The 19,454-nt window shown below is 48.4% G+C and overlaps 1 protein-coding gene across 19 annotated transcripts in view; it reads right to left on the bottom strand.

The window, feature by feature from the left end:
• PRR5L (proline rich 5 like) overlaps positions 1-19,454 on the bottom strand; it is a 77,623-nt gene that overhangs the window by 8,571 nt on the left and 49,598 nt on the right. For 10 of the 19 annotated variants that reach the window (XM_069555148.1, XM_069555137.1, XM_069555139.1 and 7 more), the window contains exons 5-8: positions 15,025-15,082; positions 10,264-10,355; positions 5,645-5,785; positions 1,833-1,959 (exon numbers count right to left, since the gene is read on the bottom strand). In XM_069555148.1, the coding sequence (XP_069411249.1) occupies positions 1,833-1,959; positions 5,645-5,785; positions 10,264-10,355; positions 15,025-15,082 (418 nt within the window). Of the gene's footprint in view, positions 1-1,832; positions 1,960-5,521; positions 5,786-10,263; positions 10,356-14,924; positions 15,083-19,454 lie in introns of all 19 variants that reach the window. The other 9 variants (XM_069555132.1, XM_069555134.1, XM_069555133.1 and 6 more) reach the window with 2 other exon arrangements.

Raw genomic sequence — 19,454 nt, 5'->3', positions numbered from 1 at the left:
TGCAGCACTTCATGAGGTGCCAGGGACAGGGTCTTCTTAGTACACATTTGTTGAAATAATAATATAATAAAAAAGTAATCAAAAGAAGGTCATTTCCTCCCCTCTCGGGTTCTATTGTGACAACGCCCCAGAGACAAGGACTGTCCTTGGCACAAGAATAAAACCTCAGGCCTTTGATTACAATCTGATGAAAGTATGTATGAGTCTTATTATAGCTGAAAAGTTGAAGGCATCCCCTCTTAGAGCAAGTCCTCACTGAACAAACTTCCAAATCCACTCGTGTTCCCGGCTCCAGGCCTAGCAGATGGTGGGGTCCCTGCCATGGCCCAGCTAACCCACTGGCATGCTGACATCTCCCTGTATCCTCCTGCCCAAAACTTGGGAGCCAGCAGGCCTGGCCAGAGCAGGAAGGTGGCGCCCAGCCCACAGGGAGGGCAGGGGACTGTTTTCCTTCAGCCGGCTCTTGCCAGCTCCTGGGTGGAATCAGGGAAGGAGGGAGGGAAGGAGGGAGGGAGGGTGGAGGACCAGGCAGGCAGAAGACTGGGGCCAGCACCCTCAGATTTGTGGTGACTGTGGTTAAACTGGTGTCTCCAGAGAAATATGAAGGGCCCTAAAAACTGCGGCAGGCTCTGCTTTCTTCTGCAGTCGGGAGGCCCGGGAAGGGGTGGGAAGCCCGCTGGAGGCTGCTCCTCCCCTCTTTTCTTTGAAACCCAGCTCTGTCTCCATTCAAGCAAGAAGAGGGGATAAAGGGTTTCAAATTCTGGAAATCCCTTTCCACCTCTGCACCTGTGTGTGGGTGCTGGTTACCCCAGCCTCGGGTACCACCCATCCATCTAACAAATAGTTTTTGACTGTCGCCTCTATGCCCAGGCTTCCTAGGTGGCGCAGCAGTAAAGCATCTGCTTGCCAATGCAGGAGATGTAAGAGATGCAGGTTCAATCCCTGGGGTTGGGAAGATCCCCTGAAGTAGGAAATGGAAACCCACTCCATTGCCAGGACAGAGGAGCCTGACGGGCTATAGTTTATGGGGTCACAAAGAGTCAGACGTGACTTAGCGACTGAGTATGCATACACACTGCATTGCCAGGCACCATTTTGGCTGCTGAAGTTAGAATCACAAACCAAAAGTTCCTGCATTTGCAGGGGGTGGGTGGTTCCATTTCAGAGAGTAACTGAGGAATACCTTTAATGATATTCTATAGCTATTTCCTCATCTAGACTGTAGTCTCACTGAAAGAAGGAATAGACCCATTTCATCTCTAGATTCTCCGGGGTGACTAGTACAGAGCCTGAATTTTAGCTTTACAGCCACTGAAGGATGCCTCAGTGGGATTTGTCCCCCAGTCCAGCAGCCCCTGTCCTGCACGTGAAGTCCCTGGCAGTACCTACAGGAATGCAGTGGGCAGCCAGCAGCTGGATCTCCAGCCACACACCCAGTAACCTGGCTTCATGTTTTGAGCCACTTTCGAAAGGAAATTCATCACTGGTGGTTTTTCCAGTCACGAGGGTGTGGGCTGCAGTCAGGCATGGTTTTTGGTATCAGATACAAGAAAATTAACACTGCAGGCACCAAAACAGATCAAAGCCACTGATCAAAGATGTGAATCAGACCAGCACCACCACAGAAGTTCGGTATCTGTTCCTGGGGAGGAATCGCCAAGCGGGGAGGTTACTGCAACAACCAGGCCAGAGGGAAACATGAGCAGCGAACATGCAGAGGTTTGCATGACCCACGTGGGAAGCAAAGGGCTTGGTGGGTCATCAGGGCTCAGGGAAACATAACTGGTACCAGTCACTGGGGCTCCTGGCAGCTCGAGAGCCGGCCCCCTTACCCAATGTGTACGTGGGGCCTGAGAGGCCGCGGTCCTCGCTGATGCCAAGGAAAGGAGAAACCACCTGCTTCACCAGCTCCTCCAGCTGCAAATAACCCTCACTTGGGCCTGTGGGCTCGTGAACACTCTGGAAATAAACAGCCAAGAGAGACAGGTCAGTCCAAGTCTCCATGGCCAGCGGATTCTGGCCACCCTCCCACTACATTACAAGCAGGCTGTATCCTTGTGGCTGAATGAAGGAAACCCAGGCTTGGAGCGCCAGGCACTGGTCCCAGGTGGCAGTGATCAGAACTGTGTGTGGCAAGCACCGTGGCTGCTGCGGTGGGATCCCACCCCAAAGCAGGGCCAGTGGGACTGTCCCCACCCCAGCTCCAAGCACCGTGGCCGCTGCGGAGGGATCCCACCCCAAAGCAGGGCCGGTGGGACTGTCCCCACCCCAGCTCCAGGGCTGAGGTCTGACCGGGCCCAATGACAGCCAGCTCACCCTCTCCGTCACAATAACTGTTCCACACCAGGCACACAGGAGCTTTATGGAAGCACTTTATATGTTTCATAGCACCTGCCAACAACCCTCACCATCCCCCCTTTTACACACAAGGAAAGTTAAGAGTCAGAAAGCTTATGTAACTTGCCCAGGAAAATACAGCTGGTAAGTGGCCAAAACCCAGGACTGGCACACAAGCTGCCTGGCTCTGAGCCCATCTTACTGCTCCTTGTTAACAGGCTAGAAAAGAAAGCAGGAGAGAATCTGGAAAAGGCCAGAACGGCAGAAGAAAGGGAGCATCACTGTGGATCAGACACACATTTAGTACCAAGATGAAGGGTCGGATCAAAAGGACGGGAGTCCTCGGAGCTACAAGGAGCTGGAAAGTCATCGAGGTTTTCTAGAAAACCAGCTAACTCTGAAGGAATTCAGTTTCTTGCTGGAAAGGCGTGGAAGCCACATGTTTGTGTGGAGGGCCTGCAAGAAAGCAAGGCTTCGTGGGCGCTGCGCTCAGCCCAAAGGGCCAACTGTCAAAGTCTCAAAGCGGAAGAGATTTTAAATCACCTCGTTTGAAAAGAGAAAACTGTCCCCTGCACTGGAGTTTAGGAGCTGGGACCAAGAAGCGGGAGGGTCAGTCCTACAGGTTGGGTGGAAACCCCTGGGTGAAGTGCAAGCTCCAAGGAAGCTGGCTGATGTGGTACCTCGTCAGCTTCATCACAGTGAGATGGAGGCAGCTGGGGGCAGTGGGAGGGAGGGGTGGCTTACCAAAACAAAAAGGAAGGCTGAGGAGGGGGCTATGAGGCAGAAGACTTGGTTTCAGGACTGGGAAGGGGTCAGAATTGATGCAGAGGAAATGTGAGTCGAGGTTGTCTGGCACTTGAGGGGGCTGCTAATGGGAGAAGACCTGAGGGTTTTTCACGTCCCTCAGCAAGAGCAGAAGCACTGGGAAAGGCCAGCAACATGCCTCACTTGATACTCAACAAGGACCTACTGTAGAGCACAGGGAACTTTACTCAGTGCCCGTAATAACCTATATGAGAAAATGACCTAAAAGATAAGAGGTTCATGTACACCTGTAACTGAATCACTTCGCAGTACCCCTGAAAGTAACACAACATTATAAATCAACTGTATTGCAATATAAAACAAAAATTAAAAAAAAATAAAAACAGGTGGAACTTCAGAACTACTAATATGTGTAATGTGCTAAGTCACTCAGTTGTGTCTGGCTCTTTGCGACCCATGCGCTGTAGCCCTCCAGGCTTCTCTGCCACAGGATCCTCTGAGCAAGAATACTGGAGTGGGTTGCCATTTCCTTCTCCAGGGGATCTTCCCGACCTAGGAATCGAACCTGGGTCTTCTGTGTCTCCTGCACTGGCAGGTGGGTTCTTTACCACTGGCAATGCTGCTGCTGCTGCTGCTGTTAAGTCGCTTCAGTCGTGTCCGACTCTGTGCAACCCCATAGACGGCAGCCCACCAGGCTCTCCCGTCCCTGGGATTCTCCAGGTAAGAACACTGGAGTGGGTTGCCATTTCCTTCTCCAGTGCATGAAAGTAAAAAGTGAAAGTGCAGTTGCTCAGTCGTGTCTGACTCTTAGCGACCCCATGGACTACAGCCTACCAGGCTCCTCCATCCGTGGATTTTCCAGGCAAGAGTACTGGAGTGGGGTACCATTGCCTTCTCCGACCACTGGCAATACGGTATTACAAAAACTTCTTTGTTTTAAAAAAAAAAAAAGTATCAATCACAACTAACTATAGAATTACATGTTGAGAAAAGAAAGGCTTCACTTAGGAAGGCACACGAGACTCTCCACAAAGGTGAGGGGATCCTCCAGGTGGCAGAAGGGAGAGGGGAGCCTTGTTCATGCTCCCAGAGACCCACCCACAGCCTCAAAAGCAGAGCAGTTTCAGCCCCAAAACCACCTTGGTTGGGTTTCAGAGCTGAGGACACTTTTATCTCATTTTTTCACACCTTGATATTTCTCATCTGCCATCTCCTCACAAGACTCGTTCACTCTACGATTCCTAAGCGCTACACAAGAGAGGGATGCAGAATGGGAAGAGGCAAGAAGTGGTTAGAAAATTCTGAGCTGCATCAGAATCCCTGGGCAGAGAACCTGACTTGCACACAGCCCTCTGGGAAGGAGCTGCCCTTGGCTTGCCTGCTGGACTGGCTATGTAGTTGCAAGGCTCAGCACAAGATGAAAATGTGGGGTCCCTTGTTCAAAAATTAAGAATTTCCGGATGGTGATGAAAAGTGAAAGTGTTAGTCACTCGGTCATGTCTGACTCTTTGCTACCCTATGGTCTGTAGCCTGCCAGGCTCCTCTGTCCATGGGTTTGTCCCAGCAAGAATACTGGAGCAGGCAGCCATTCCGTTCTCCAGGCGGTCTTCCCAACCCAGAGATCGAACGCAGGTCTCCTGTATTGCAGGCAGACTCTTTACCATCTGAGCCGTCAGGGAAGAGAATTAAACCCAGCATGGAATCCTGTTGGTGGGGGGAACGGGGGTGGGGGAGGACCCTGGGGCATTGGCTGGTAGTGGGCACACTGGCTTGACTGGGCGGGTCCCCTCAGAAGGCACCATTCCAGGACAGTCTCAGACCTACCTGCGCCTGCCAGGGAGACTCAGATCTCCAGGGTGGTCAAAGTCTCTGGTTCAGCCTCTTCCTGAACAGCCTAAGGATAGGCCCTCATGACCCATGGGAGGAAAGGCTGAGCCCCTTGTACGTTTTGAGGGGGGAGGGGTTGGTTCAGGGCCATTTTCGAAATGCACTGGCAAAGAGAAATGACTCTTCTCTCTGTAGGAGAGGTAGGCAGGGAAAAACCAGCCTCAGATCTCTTGATGCTGTGGACAGTGGGGGCCCAGGCAGAGAAAACAGCAGTTCCAGCTACTGGGGCCCAACTTCCCTGCAGCGGGGATGGTCTGAGGGCAATACAACCTGCACATTTCCTTTAGATCCAGAAGCCGTCACCCCTGCCACGAAGAGTTAGTCCTGGGCTGGGGAAAGACCTGCCTTTGTCACTCTCACACCCCCAGCCTCTGGCTTCCTGACTCCCAGAGGGAAGAACATGTCCCAGGAGGCCCTCAGGGAAATGACACCAAATTCCCCGCATTACAGGGACCATCGCTTATGGGGCATCTCCAAGTGTCCTGGGAGACTGCGGGAGGAGAGGGACCTTGACAGTGCTTGTTGCACGCACCGCAAATGGACAAAAGAACTGGAACGTGACCGATGACACTACAGAACACGAAACTGAGCCAGGGTGCTCCAGCCACAGGGCCGCTTTCCCTCTTCCTGCAGTGATGTCTCCGCCGCGCCTCACCTGCAGGATGAGCAACATCTGGACGATGGATGAGGGCGGCTGGGGCTGCGCTAGCAGCAGCAAGTCCTCCAGCTTCACCTTCAGCAGCACCAGGTCGCGGAAGCCCAGCAGGGAAATCTGGCGGATGGTCAGCTCCTGGCCCTGGCGGAAGAGAAGAGGCAGAGGCAGGAGGTGAGACCTCGTGGGATCTGTCACCAACCACGTGGGAGCCAGGACCACAATCAGAGGGTGGGACCAGTGTCTCCAAGGCCCAAGGGGGCTGTTGAGAAGACTAGTTGACCCCTGTTCCTTCAGAATGAAAGTTTCCTTTAAGATAAGGTATGACTCATGGGTTCAAAAAGATCCATGTGCCCCAATGTTCACAGCAGCATTATTTATAATAGCTGAGACATGGAAACAGCCTAAATGCCCATAGGCAGAGGGCTGAATAAAGAAGCTGTGCACACACACACACACACACACACTGGAACACTACTTAGCCATAAAAAGAATGGAATTTTGCCCTTTGCAACAACAAGGATAAATCTGGAGGGTATTTATGCTAGGTGAAATCAGTCAGACAGATAAAGACAAATGCTGTACCTTATCACTTAGAAAACAAACGAATGAATATAACAAAACAGAAACAGACTCATAGAGAATAAACTAGTGGTTACTAGTGAGGAGGAAGAAGGCAATGGCACCCCACTCCAGTACTCTTGCCTGGAAAATCCCATGGACGGAGGAGCCTGGTAGGCTGCAGTCCATGGGGTCGCTAAGAGTCAGACACAACTGAGCATCTTCACTTTCACTTTCCACTTTCATGCATTGGAGAAGGAAATGGCAACCCACTCCAGTGTTCTTGCCGGGAGAATTCCAGGGATGGGGGAGCCTGGTGGGCTGCCATCTATGGGGTCGCGCAGAGCTGGATGCAACTGAAGCGACTTAGCAGCAGCAGCAGCAGCAGTGAGGAGAGGGAAGGGGCAGGGGTAACACAGGGGCAGAGGATAAACAGGTACAAACTACTAGGTATAAAATAAATAAGCTACAAGGATATATTGTACAGCACAGGGAATATAGCCAGTGTCTTACAATAACTTTAAATGGAGTACACTCTATAAACCCATTGAATCACTGTATTGTAAACCAATATTGTATCATTGTAAACTAATACTGTAAATCAATCATACGTCAACAAAAAAAGTAAGGTGTGACTCAACCTGCCTAAATGACCCAAAGATATACAAGACACATATATTGAGGGTCGTGCTGTGCTGTGAGTGGTCAGGAAGGAGGAAGAGGAGGAAAAACCAGAGGAAAGATAGACAGCGCCTCCCTTCACTCAAGGCTGTGTCCTCAGCTTCAGCCATTCAATATTTGTGGACCTATCATATGCCAGACAAAGAAGGAAATACAGGACCTGTTAAGACTCTTCTGCCAATGCAAGTAACATAGGAAGAAAAATCACTGAAGATGTAGAAGAAAAGGATTTGTTGAACCACGTAGATAGGGGCTGAGGATGAAAACAGTGACTGATAAGTGTAAGAGCTGATCCTTATCTTAGTAAGGCTAAGTAAGACCCCTACCTCTGACAATGTGCTGGGCTTGATTCTCAATATGCTAGATATAAATGGCACATTTAATCCTCATGACCACTTCTGAGATAGATACTGTAATAAAACCCAATCCACAGAAGAACAACCCTATACCCAGACTGACAGGACTTTACCCAAAGTAGAGCTGGATCTCAAAGATAAAGTATTTGATTCTAGAGCTCCTAAAGCTTCCCAAAACAGAAAGGGAAAGGAGGGCCCATTCTCAGATACTCCTTTCACATGTGTACACAGCACATACCCCAAATTGGCTGGTCTTAAAGAAGATGAGATATCATCAGGGTATCCTCCCAAAGGGATGTGGCCTCCCATTCCTCAAGTTGGTCAAGGCTTAAGGAAGTTTTGCACGTCCTATAACTCCTTAAGGTTTACAGAAACACAGGCAAGAGTGGCTTTGCCATTCTCACAGCCCTCTACTCTAATCCCAAGACATACACCCCACCCACACCTCACAGGCTCAGTTTAACCATTTCTTCTTAATTTTTTTTTCTTTAGTTCTAAGTTTTTTCTTTTTTTGGCTGCTGGAAACACGCAGGATCTTAGTTCCCTGACCAGAGATCAAACCCGTGCCCCTGAAGTGGAAGTATGGCGTCTTAATCCCAGACCACCAGGGAAATCCCTAACCACTCCTTCTTGATTGCCTTCCCTGGCCACCCCCAATGGTGGTGATCCCCCCACCTTTCCCAAGGTCCTAGAATTTCTATTCTTTGCACCACATCTTAGCAGTTGGCACTGACTGCCTATCTCATAGGTGTCTATGCCGTTGTTTCTGCTCCAGGACTCCATTCACTCTACAAGATGGAAAAAGGCAGGAAAGTTTCCACACCCTTGAATACAGCAGGCACTCAAACACCTTTATCCAGTAAGGAAGCAAGTCTCACGCAGACACTTACGCAGCAAGTTAGTGTCTAGACTAATAGACGCCCCGAGGGTGTTATTACCAGTAGTAAGAGCCCAGGGGTTCTCCAAGTGGGGTATCTGTATCAGCAGCAGCACTTGGGAAATTGTGGGTGGGGGAGGTGGCTGAGGCAACAGCATATGTTGCCACATCTTACAGTTTTTCTTAAAAAAAAAAAAAATTTTTTTTTTTTTTTTGCTTAGTTATTTAGCTGCTCTGGGTCTTAGTTACAGCATGCACAATCTTCACTCTTCATTGCTGCATGCGAGGATCTTTAGTTGTGGCAAGTGAACACTTAGTTGCGGCCTGAGGGATCTAGTTCCCTGACCAGGGACTGAACCTGGCTCCCCGCACTGGGAGCATGGAGTCTTAGCCTCTGGACTACCAAGGAAGTCCCAGATCTTGCAATTTTTTAGGAGAAGCAGGACAGTGTCATCCTCAGATCCACACAACTGGGCTCCTGCCTGAATCTGGGGCTAAGGGAGCCCTTCTTGACCCTCCAATACCAGGGCCAAGCCCACTCAGCTTCCTCACTCCCCACTCTAACTCCATCTAGCAGGGAATTCCCTGGCAGTCCAATGATTAAGTCTCTGAGCTTCCACTGCAGAGGGTGAGGGTTTGATCCCTGGTCCTCTGGTCAAGGAACTAAGATCCTGCATGCCTCGAAGCATGGTGAAAAAAAGAAAAAACCCATCTGGGTATCTCTATCTTGGAAATCCCTGCTGACACAGTCTTAAGAAGGACCTAGGTCTACACCCCTTCTCCAGTAGGGCTGCCAAATAAACCAGAGGCTGTCCAGTTACATTTGAATAACTTTCTAGTATAAGTATGTCCCAAACATTGCATTGTTTATTATTTACCTCAAATTTAACTAGGCATCCTGCAGGTCAATTTGTGTTATTTGGCAACCCTGCCTCCCAGGCGTGTTGTCTTAAGACCCACTGCTGGCCAAGGAGTGAGTATTGCAGAGAAGGGACAAGTTTGTGGACAGAGAGGGTGAGCCATCCACAGAAAAGCTATAAATCCTCTCATGGGGGCGCAGCAGGGAGCCAAGGATGGGATGAAAACAGCAGTGGGCTGTTTTCCAGTAGAAGCCACACGCTTCTACTGGAATTGTTAGGGGCAAACTGGAATTGGAAAACGGGACTCTGAAGGCGTAATCTCCAGATTTTAAAATATTTGACATGTAGTTAAAAGAATCCAGAATTCCTTTAAAACAGCATTCAGAGCAAACAAAGCCCATGGGCCCTTACCCCTGGTACAAGGTAATTCCTACCAATGGCTTCACATCTAATCTAACCTGATTGCATGCAAAGCCTTAACCCCAACGGGAAGAGCTATTGTGAGCACACAGCAACGGAAGCCTATGACGGACACGTACACTTTAGAGAAGAACATCTATTGGTCAGTCTGCCTGAGGGTGTGTCCATTCTGACCAGGCACTGACCAATCCTGTTCTTGGCCCCTGCAGGAGGGTGGAGGGAAACCAGCCCATGGTAGAAATGAGCTGAGCTCGCAGAATAAGAAGCATAAGAGATGCTGTTCATCTCGTACTCTAAATTCCTCATCCTGCAAGAGATGAAACGGAGCCATGCTCAGAGACGGGAAATGAGTTTGCCCACATTCAGCTACAGATTCCCAGTCCGCAGTTCTTTCTGCTACATCATGGGCCTTCTTGTCTTCAGGAAATCGCTTACGGAGAGCAGGGAACACTACTCCTTTCCCGGAATTTGGGAGTCACAGGAAACTTGCCAGACAACTGTGCTTCAAAGAAAGCGGGGAGGGGAAAAAAGGAAAGAAAAGGGGGAAAAGTCTCCTTCCCCCATCTTTCCTTACTTCTGAAAAGTAAGAAGAAACAAACCACTCTAAGATACAGACATACTCAAAACCAAGAGGGAAAGGAGAGCCTACAGATTGCTAGGTATGCAGGCATTGTTTGCTGCTTGAGGTTAGATGCTAAATATAGAACAGAGTGCCCTCCAAAGATGTCCGAAGTCCTGATCCAACTCCGGCAGTGCCCAGGCTCCTGGTTTTCCCCCATTCGCTGGCATGCCCCAGGGGGCACCGGTCAAGGAGTAAGTAAGACAGAGTGCCCAGGCCGGAGGAGATCGTTCCCCAGTGAGACTGACCTGAACTGGATAGAATATGGCCTGCAGGGTGGGGAGAGTCTCAGTGAAGAAGTGGTCCCAGACTTCAGCCAGAACCTCAATGCGATTTTCACCTACACGAGGGCGAGAAGATGGGAGGGGAGAAAGAAAGAAAAGAATGTGGTCATTACTCACAGGAGTGGTTGGGAGGCAGTTCCTAGTCAAATGGAGCACAGGCGGGGGTGTTGTGGGAGAAAGCTCATTACCTACATTGGATCTCCAAGTTCTACTACAGTAAACATGGAATTGGATGGGAAGATGATCAAGAATATGCAAATATGCCTTCTCTCCCTCAATCCACAAAAGGGAGCTGAATTTTGAAAAGCACATAATAACTGCAATCATCATAAGAATGGTTACAGCATGATCAGGCTCTGTGCTAGACTATTATCTATAAGCAATCTCATGAATGGACGCTGTTACCCTGCTTTACAGCTCGGACACGCCAGGCATCTGGGCTCAAAGGAACACAGGTAGAAGGCCAAGCTGGGCTTCCAGGACCCATGTTCTTGCCCATATAATCCAGCAAGATCAAGTGCACAGTTATATATTATCTTTTTTTTGTTTTTGCAATCACTAAGACACTGGTTTTTCGGTCTAGATTTGAGCTATCACTGGAGAAAGATGGAAAGAGGACTTAGAAACTATCACCTGCACCCACTGTAACTCTGAATGGTCATCTACAAAACACAGCCACCTCCTGACGCCGTACCACGCCCCGGGGGTCAGGAAGCCCAAGTCCTGGCAAGCGCTCCCCTCAGGCTAGATGGACACAGGTCACCCTACACCACCAGAAGGCTGTTTGAGGAACTTCTGCACTTGCAGGAAAGGCGGGCACTGGCAGAGGGGAGTCTGCACGGTGGCTGCTGTTTAATGACCTAGATAACAGAGCTGACTGGGCACTGTCTCTGCCCAGCTGAGGCAGGGAAACTGGGTCAGCCAAGATTAGACACTGAGAGATGCGTCTGGCAATACGTTGCCAGATCCACTGAACAGATCTTGAAAGATTCACTTAGTGATGTCCATCTATTAGTTTAACGGACAACAAAAGCAGTGGCTGGGAGAGAGAACAGAATGAAGCCATGACTTTAGCTGGCAGGACCAAAGATGTGCCGATTTTTAGTCAGAGTGAAATACACCAGGGAAAATGCAAATCCATAACACCCTCTACTCTCCTTTGTAAATTACACTCTGTTGGAATCACTCATTCACTTCTCTGTCTCCTCCACTAGAACGGGAGTTAAGGGCACCGGCCCTGTTTTCCTGTTCACCTTTCTATTTCTAGTGCTTAGCATGGTGCCAGACACATTGGTAATTCACTGTTTGGAAATCTTTGATTGAATGAATGGCAAGTATTGAGTATATGATGCTGCTACTAAGTCGCTTCAGTCGTGTCTGACTCTGTGCAACCCCATAGACGGCAGCCCACAAGCCCCACCTCCCCCCCGCCCCCCGCCCTGGGATTCTCCAGGCAAAAACACTGGAGTGGGTTGCCATGAGTATATAGGTTTTTTTAAATGCCAGGGCTGGTGAGTGGAAGGAGGTTACCTTTTAACCTGGGACAGGTTACCTTTTAATATGGGACAAGACAGAGCAGGCAGGATTTAACAGTCAGCTCCAACATTTTCCTTTGCTCTTAGATAAAGAAAACCACACCATGGCAACCTGGCTGGGGAGAGTCTGTTTCCTTTTTCTGTATCTTCATCCTCTTCTGAATTCCCCTTCTATGTGAATTTTATTTCAGCCCCTTACACTCACCATCCTCCCTCCATGCCACAGGGCTTTTGCACATGCTAATTCCTTTGTTGAGACTATTCTCTGCCTTCTCTCTTTGCCTAACCTACATCTGTTTATCTTCATAAACAGATGAAGTGTTCATCTTCTTCACAGTTTCAACTCCAGCATCACTTTCACGGAAAAGTCTCCCCCATTGCTCAAACCCCCCTGTTATGGATTGTATTCTTAGTACTTGTCTCAGTTACAGTTTTATATTTGGTGGTGATTTGATTAATACATGTCTCCACTACCAGGCTGTGAGCACCTTCAGGATTTGTAATCTTATGAAGTTTTGCTCACCACTGTGTTCTCAGCACCTAGCAAAGCACCTGGCATAGCAGATAATCAATAAATGTCTGAATGAATCAATCAGTCACCATCCTCTTTTCAAAGGCAGGTTTGCTAGTTCACTGCAGGGAGGAGGCAGGAAATCAAGAGGACAGTCTGCAACATTAGGTCATGCTGGTGCCTAAAGCCAAAATGAACCCCAACACTTGGAGAGAGTGTCTCAAAGGAGAAAAGGCTCTGCCAGCTCCTTTACTGATGGCCTTTACCCCGAGCCTTCCATCACAGAGACAGGCAGAGGCCACTAGAAAGATGGGACAGAAAGCCTGCTGCTCAGTGCTCCCCCTACTTTCTCCCCTTCACCTCCAAGACGGAATACTCATTGGCACGTGCAGTCATCATTCAACCCGGCAGTGGGAAGGTGCCTCTCCTGGGAACCTGGGTCTAATTGCTGGCTGCAAACTTCAGAGAGGAATGGAGGTTTTGGAAAGTGTTCAGAGAAGAACATCAGAGAGACAAGCTGAACAGAGTAGCCTGGGGAGGAAAGAGTTAATGGGAGGAGGTGACTCCACCTCCAAGAACAGCCCCCAGGTCAAGGGCTTAGTCCCCTACAAAGATGAAAGGGGTCTGGATGGAAGCTTCTAGATGATTATCTTATTACAAACTGTCCTCTAATTGCCACTGAGGTTTAGATCACCAGAGGTGTACAGAAGTCTGAGAAATTCTTTAAAGCCAAGGTTACTAAAGCTCTAGAAAAAATTACTGAAACTAACAAGGTATATTCTGCCTACAGAAGAGAACCACATGTCTAGGAGCTGCCTCTGTCCCTTCTGCAGCCATCAGTCAGGGTGGACGTGTAAAGTCAGGTTGATAAAGTACAGGTTATTCAATGATAAGACAGATTCCAAACTTGATTTTATAGCAAAACACTTTCATCCAATAAAATCTTTCTTGGAGTTATAACATACAAAATTAACATGTAAAGATGTTCTGGTTGAAGATGTAAGAGCGCCTTCACTGTGCAGAAAGGACCCTGCCACCCAACCCTCAGGACAAGAAGGGACCCAGCAAGAACATCCCAGCCACTGCCCTCCAGTCGTGCTTTGGAGCAGAAACACAGAAAGTTGGATGCTCTGTTTCTCCTATCAAGCTCTGCGCCTTAGTTTTCACTCTGAACGTAGCTATGTTGAGTGTCACCTGGGTGACAGACCGTCAACTTTCTCTTTTAAGGTCCCTTGAATCTGTTTTGCTCAGGATCTTGTCCATAACTCTGGTTATCCACATTTCCAGGAGCATGTAACTCTCCAAATGACTTACAAACTATGTGGTTGAAGACGTGGAAGCCACCCACCTTTCACGCCTGGGTACTAGCCCCACTCCAAAATGCAAAAAGGCCATGAAACTCTCAACGCAACTGCATTCGAGGGAAACATGGCTGCAGGTTCAGTCAACTCTTGAGTAGACAGAGGTTAATTTTGAACCTCTGGTTTTTCAAAGTCTTGGTGAGCACTCGTGTGCTGGGCCCTGGGACTTTCCAGGGTCAATTTCTCATTTTTTTTTTCCTACTTTGTCTTTCTAGGAGACACGGACACAAGTGTCTTTCCCAGAGAAGGAGAGGAGAAAAAGGGATGGTCTACTGCCTGATATGTCTGAATCTAGAAGTAAATTTGATCAACAGATAGAGGTCTCCAGGCTAGAGTAGAAAAAAAAGAAGGAACCAGTGTGCATACCTACTATGTGCCAGGGACAGCACTGTGCTGGTTCTACTCCTATATCCCCTACAATCCCTAGCTCCATTTTATCATTTAAAACACTATTTGAAAAACCAAGACTCAAAGAGATGAGAAACTCGCCAAAGGTTACCCAAGAAGTAGGGGGCAACCAGGATCCAGGTTAATGGGAGCTGTCAGTAACCATCAGTGGCACCATGGGGTCTATTGGCCAACTCTTGCCTTCATCCCAGCTCCCAGCTCCATTCAATGCCTTTCTATCAGTTTGACTCTAGAATCTTTTAAGGCTGGGGAAATTTTCTTTGCTTATTAAATCTTACCCCACTGAGTGGGTGCCTGCTAAGTCTCCATCAAATGAGTGAACCATCTGACAGATACGACCTCAAAAAACAATGAAAGTCTGCTCAGTCATGTCTGACTCTTTGTGACCCCACGGACTGTAGCCTGCCAGGCTCCTCTCTCCATGGAATTCTCTAGGCCAGAATACTGGAGTGGGTAGCCATTCCCTTTTCCAGGGGATCTTCCCAACCCAGGGATCGAACCCAGATCTCCCACATTGCAGGCAGATTCTTTACCATCTGAGCCACCAGGGAAACCCCGAGAAACAGTACAAAGGTCAATAGGAAATAGCCTAGATCAGACCAGAGGGAACAGGATCTACAGTATAATGTATTCCTTCAAAGGAGACCCCTGGCATACATCTTGTGAAACCCAGCCCTTACGGGGGTCTCCCAAGAGGCCACCCTAATTCCCCCTCATTTCTCAAACAGTCTGACTTGCACCGCAAGGAGTGGCTGACTCAAACTGAAACGCTGCCGCCTAGCTGGAGAAGAGGCGGCTGGGGTGACTCACGTGCTTGGAGCCTGCCTCTCTTGGACAGACTCATTTCAGCTGTCCAAGCATCAAAGGCTGAGTCAGAGTTCCCGCCAGACGGAGGCTGCCTTGTACTTGCCTTCACACAGCTTGATCTTCTCCTCCACGAACAGCAGTCCTTTTGCTAGAAGCTGGTTCTGCCGAGAGAGAGCAAAGGGACACAAGACTTCACTGCGTGACTAACCCTTGTCCACTCTAGGTGGGTGAAGGCATGGAGTTTTAGGCACTTGGACACTGTCATGCCTCCAGACTGAAGAAGCCTTCGGTCCTCTAGGAAGGCTGAGGCTTCAGGAGGAGTCAGCGAGACAGTCCGTCACAAAGGAAGGAGACGAAAGCCAAACCCAACCGGCATTCCCATCCCTCCAACCACAAGCTTGGCTGGACTGTCTGGAAGGACTAGGGTGGACAGCCAATGTCCTTTGAGCCCTTCATATAAACTCAGAAAGTGGAGTGTGGAGGCAATGGGAAATTATGCATAAATGATAGACTGTTTATAAAAACTGACAGTTTATCAAGCTAGCATGAAAGAGATGGCAGCAGTGAGTATGTGTCCCTCCGTGAGTGTGTGCATGAGGAAGTTGTGGAAAAACAGAGTAAGATGAAGTCCCTTTGCGATTGCAACTGACAACTGCTGGGCGTTTTGCAGATATCACAGGATATTTATTCTTCATCTCATCTAATTCTGACCCTCCCAATAATCTGATCAAGTTGGTGCTATTACCCCCTGCCTTTACTGATGGTCAGGGTAGACTTGCCCACAGGAGACAGACTCAATCTTCCTTCCACCAGCCATGTTCTTTCTACTCTGCCTTGTTGCCTTCCAGCAGGTCTTCCCACCCAGATCCCCTTCCCTCAAAAGGCTACAGCTGGTCTCACACAATGCAGGCAGCTTTTCCAAAGGTCACAGAATCTCAGAGATGCCTCACCACTTACCTCACATCTTTAGATGATCAAAGGCCTATGCTTATGGCGTAGGGGATCCACAGTGGTATATATCCTACCAAAAACCTGTGCATTTCTTAGAGTTCTCCCTTAGAAAACCCTAAAACCCTGTTACCATGATGGTGAGATTGTAAGACAGACAGGTGTTCAAGTCCAGCTCGGCTACTTTCTAGCTGTGTGATCTTGGGCTTCCTTTCCTGAGTCCTGAGCCCCTCATCTATAAAATAGCATCACACCGGCAATATCATAAAGTTCTTCTAATATTATAAATATACACACAGGGACTTCCCTGATGGTCCAGTGGTTAAGACTCCGAGCTGCCAATGCTGTGGGCGTGGGTTCGATCCCTGGTTGGGGAACTAAGATTCCACATGATGTGCAGCACAGCCAAAAGATTAAATACACACGTACATGCGCACACACACACACACACACACACACACGGTAATCAGTGGTAATGGGCAGGAACGACAATAGTTGCTCTCTTAACCCAACTATCTTCCCAAAAGGACAGGCGGGTAAGGAGATTCACTACTGAATGGACCTACATCAAACATATTAAAGTAGTTGATCAAAGGCACTATCACATTCCTGTGACTAAGACACATATATGGAATTTTATAGACCCAATTAAAATTGCCAAGCTATAACCTAATTTGAAAAGTAATTAGCCATCATTTAGTTTCAAGATGGAACCCCAACTCAAAGTTATAGTGACATCCTATAGGAGTCCACCAACTCTGTTAAAGGGAAAACGATCAATTCCTTTCCCAGGAATGATGGAACAGACAAGCAATGACGGTGAAACTCTGTGTCCTCTACCTTCCACCAAGCACACGAATCCCAGAAGCAAGAAAAACACCACAGCACCACTGAGATGATCCAAATCAGGACTTTGTGGCACCGTAGCTGGGCAGGAATAGATGGCACACGTGTTTCCAGATGTAACCAACCACCACCAAATGGCTCTGAGCAAAAATCCCAGTTCAGGCCTGAAGTCTGTGCCCTGGTCCCTTTCACTAGCCCAGAGGATGGTCTTAGGAGGTCCCCAGGCGCTCTGTGCGAGGTGTCCTGATGCCTTGCTCTCCATCACTGCCTCCATTGCCAACACGGATACCCCAGCCTTCTTCCAAAATAGCCACAAATCCTCCTTAATTCAAGTTTCTGAGATTTACCTCCAAATGTATGAGAGACTCCTCCCTGTGATGCAGGCTTCATAATTATGTTCCTGCACTGTAATTATTTACATTTTAAAGGTGGGCCGTGTCCAAGGCACCGAGAGAAATAAAAGCCTAGTCCAGGTTATATCATGAGTCAGTAATAGTCAATATATCCCATGTGTCAGGATTTTAGGTTCTTAGGGGTGAGGACCATGTAATTTAAGTTACCTGGCTTGGAGAACAATGCTTAAAACATGGTAGAAGCTAATAAATATTCACTGAGTACATATTGCCTGTTTGGATGTTACAAACCATTTTTGCTTTTAAGAAATCAAGGTAAGAGATAGAATGTTTTTAAGAAGAGAGAAAGTGATTTAAGTCCCTAAAATTCTAATACGCAATAGGCTGTGTGCTCAGTCGTGTCCTACTCATTGTGACTGTAGCCCACCAGGCTTCTCTATCCATAGAATTTTCCAAGATAAATACTGGAATAAGTTGCCACTTCCTACTCCAGGGAATCCTCCCAACCAGGGATTGAACTCAAGTCTCCTGGGCTCCTGCATTGGCAGGTGGATTCTTTACCACTGAGCCATCTAGGAAGCCAAAAGTCTAATACCCTTAGGCATTTGTACATTTTGCTCTTATTTTATAAATGGCATTTTCTTCCTTTGATGAAAACTACTTTGCATCCTACTAGACAAACTTTTTAAAATGGCATAGGCTCTCCTTCCTGATCTACTTTGGGGAAATTTTTTTAAAACTAAGGAAGTCATTAGTGTATTATGGAAGAAATGGAAAAGAAAACATTCTTGTTAAATTTCTCATGAAATTTAACCTCATGAAATACCATAGAAATTCTGTAGCTTAGATTAAAATAAGAGTACTAAAAACCTGAGTTGAAAAGGGGCCTTCAGAATCATCTAGTCATTCTCACCTCTCCCCAGCCCTGTGGTCCAAATCAAACGGTCACACACAGTTTCAATAATTTTTTAGGTTGGACCCATTTTCCAGAAAGCTAAAACACCTTTCAAAAGCATCTTAAAGAAAGCATTTTTACTCCTCGGCTTTGTAGATTTTGCTCTTATTTTACAGTTGAATAAACTGCAGCTAGAAGTACAACCTCCATCTTTTATTTGGCATGTGCTAAGTGAATTCAGATCTTTTGGGCTAGCCTGGCCCTCAGCCCCACCCCTCTGAAGAGTCACCCACCACCTACTCAGTGGCACTGGGCCCCCTCTTGCATGCTTGAGCCCTTTGAACCCAGCCTGCATCTCTGGCTATGCTGATTGACCGGGTGCCTACCCTCCGACCCACTTGAGTCTCAAACTGAGCCAATCACTTGCTCTCCTGGGAACTGTAATCAACCAGGCCCCGCCTTTGATCCAAAGGGCCCTGTAATCCTAAGGTCCCAGTGCTTTGAAAGGACTTATGCTCTGCAGTTGCCTTCCTCACTTCGTAATATTTTTATTTCTGAATCTGTGGGTTTTTTTTTTTTAAGAGAAGGCTGATGGGGCAATGGAGCTCACCCCAGGGGCTTGACTTCAGCTCACTTGTGGTCTTGTCTCCTACAGCCACCCCAGGAGGTCCCTGCTCCCCACCCCCTGCTGTTCCTTGCCCTGCCAATCTCCCCTGCCCTGCCCCACCACTGCTGTCATCCTACTCCTAAGGCGATGACAGGGTCACATCGGTGGGGGCCCAAGCCCTGGTGCCTTACAGCGTCTTGCAGAAAGCCAGGCAGCAGACCTCCCTGCCCTGGGCTGGCAGAGCTCTGGCTGGAGTGCTGGTGACTCAGTGGGGGCCTCTTGACCACCCCTGATCTATGTACCGAGACCATGAAGGTTATAACTCTTGGGGGTCCCCTGTCCATGGTGGGTTGCAGCTGCAGGTCCATGGGAAGGGAAGTGCCTTCCACGCCCCGGCAGCAACCACATTTGCATTCTGCACCTGCTAATGATGAAGCCCACCCTGTCTGCTGATCACGTCACCTGAGGACACGCTGACTGGACATCTGTGCAGCTTAAAATGGCTGAGACTTAAAGAAAAAAGAAGAGAAAAACAGCCTGGGTTCAGAGAGCTCTCTTATCTTTCTAAGCGTCTCTTCCCCCTGGCCTCACCTGCCAGTATTCCCAGCTCCAGATAAACACCTCGCTCTAGAAGGTGCTGAGAAAATGTCTGTATGGGAACAGAGCTGGAGAAGATCCCGACTTTCCTCTTGTCCCACTTCCTGCCCAATGGCACCAACCCCATCACCTCCCAACCCAAAGGCTTCGAGCCAAAAAACCAGTTATATTCAATAGCAGCCACCTAGGAAATGGGTCAGTTGTTACTTAATGCAGCCCCCATAAATGAACTTGGACGGGGAATACATAGTCCTCTAATGAAGTGGCAGAGGATCCAGAAGGGAAAA

Source organism: Ovis canadensis, chromosome 15 (assembly GCF_042477335.2).
Source record: "Ovis canadensis isolate MfBH-ARS-UI-01 breed Bighorn chromosome 15, ARS-UI_OviCan_v2, whole genome shotgun sequence".
NCBI classification, from domain to species: Eukaryota; Metazoa; Chordata; class Mammalia; order Artiodactyla; family Bovidae; genus Ovis; species Ovis canadensis.
Note: the sequence above shows the minus strand (reverse complement) of the source record. Positions and strands in the feature narration are given on the sequence as shown.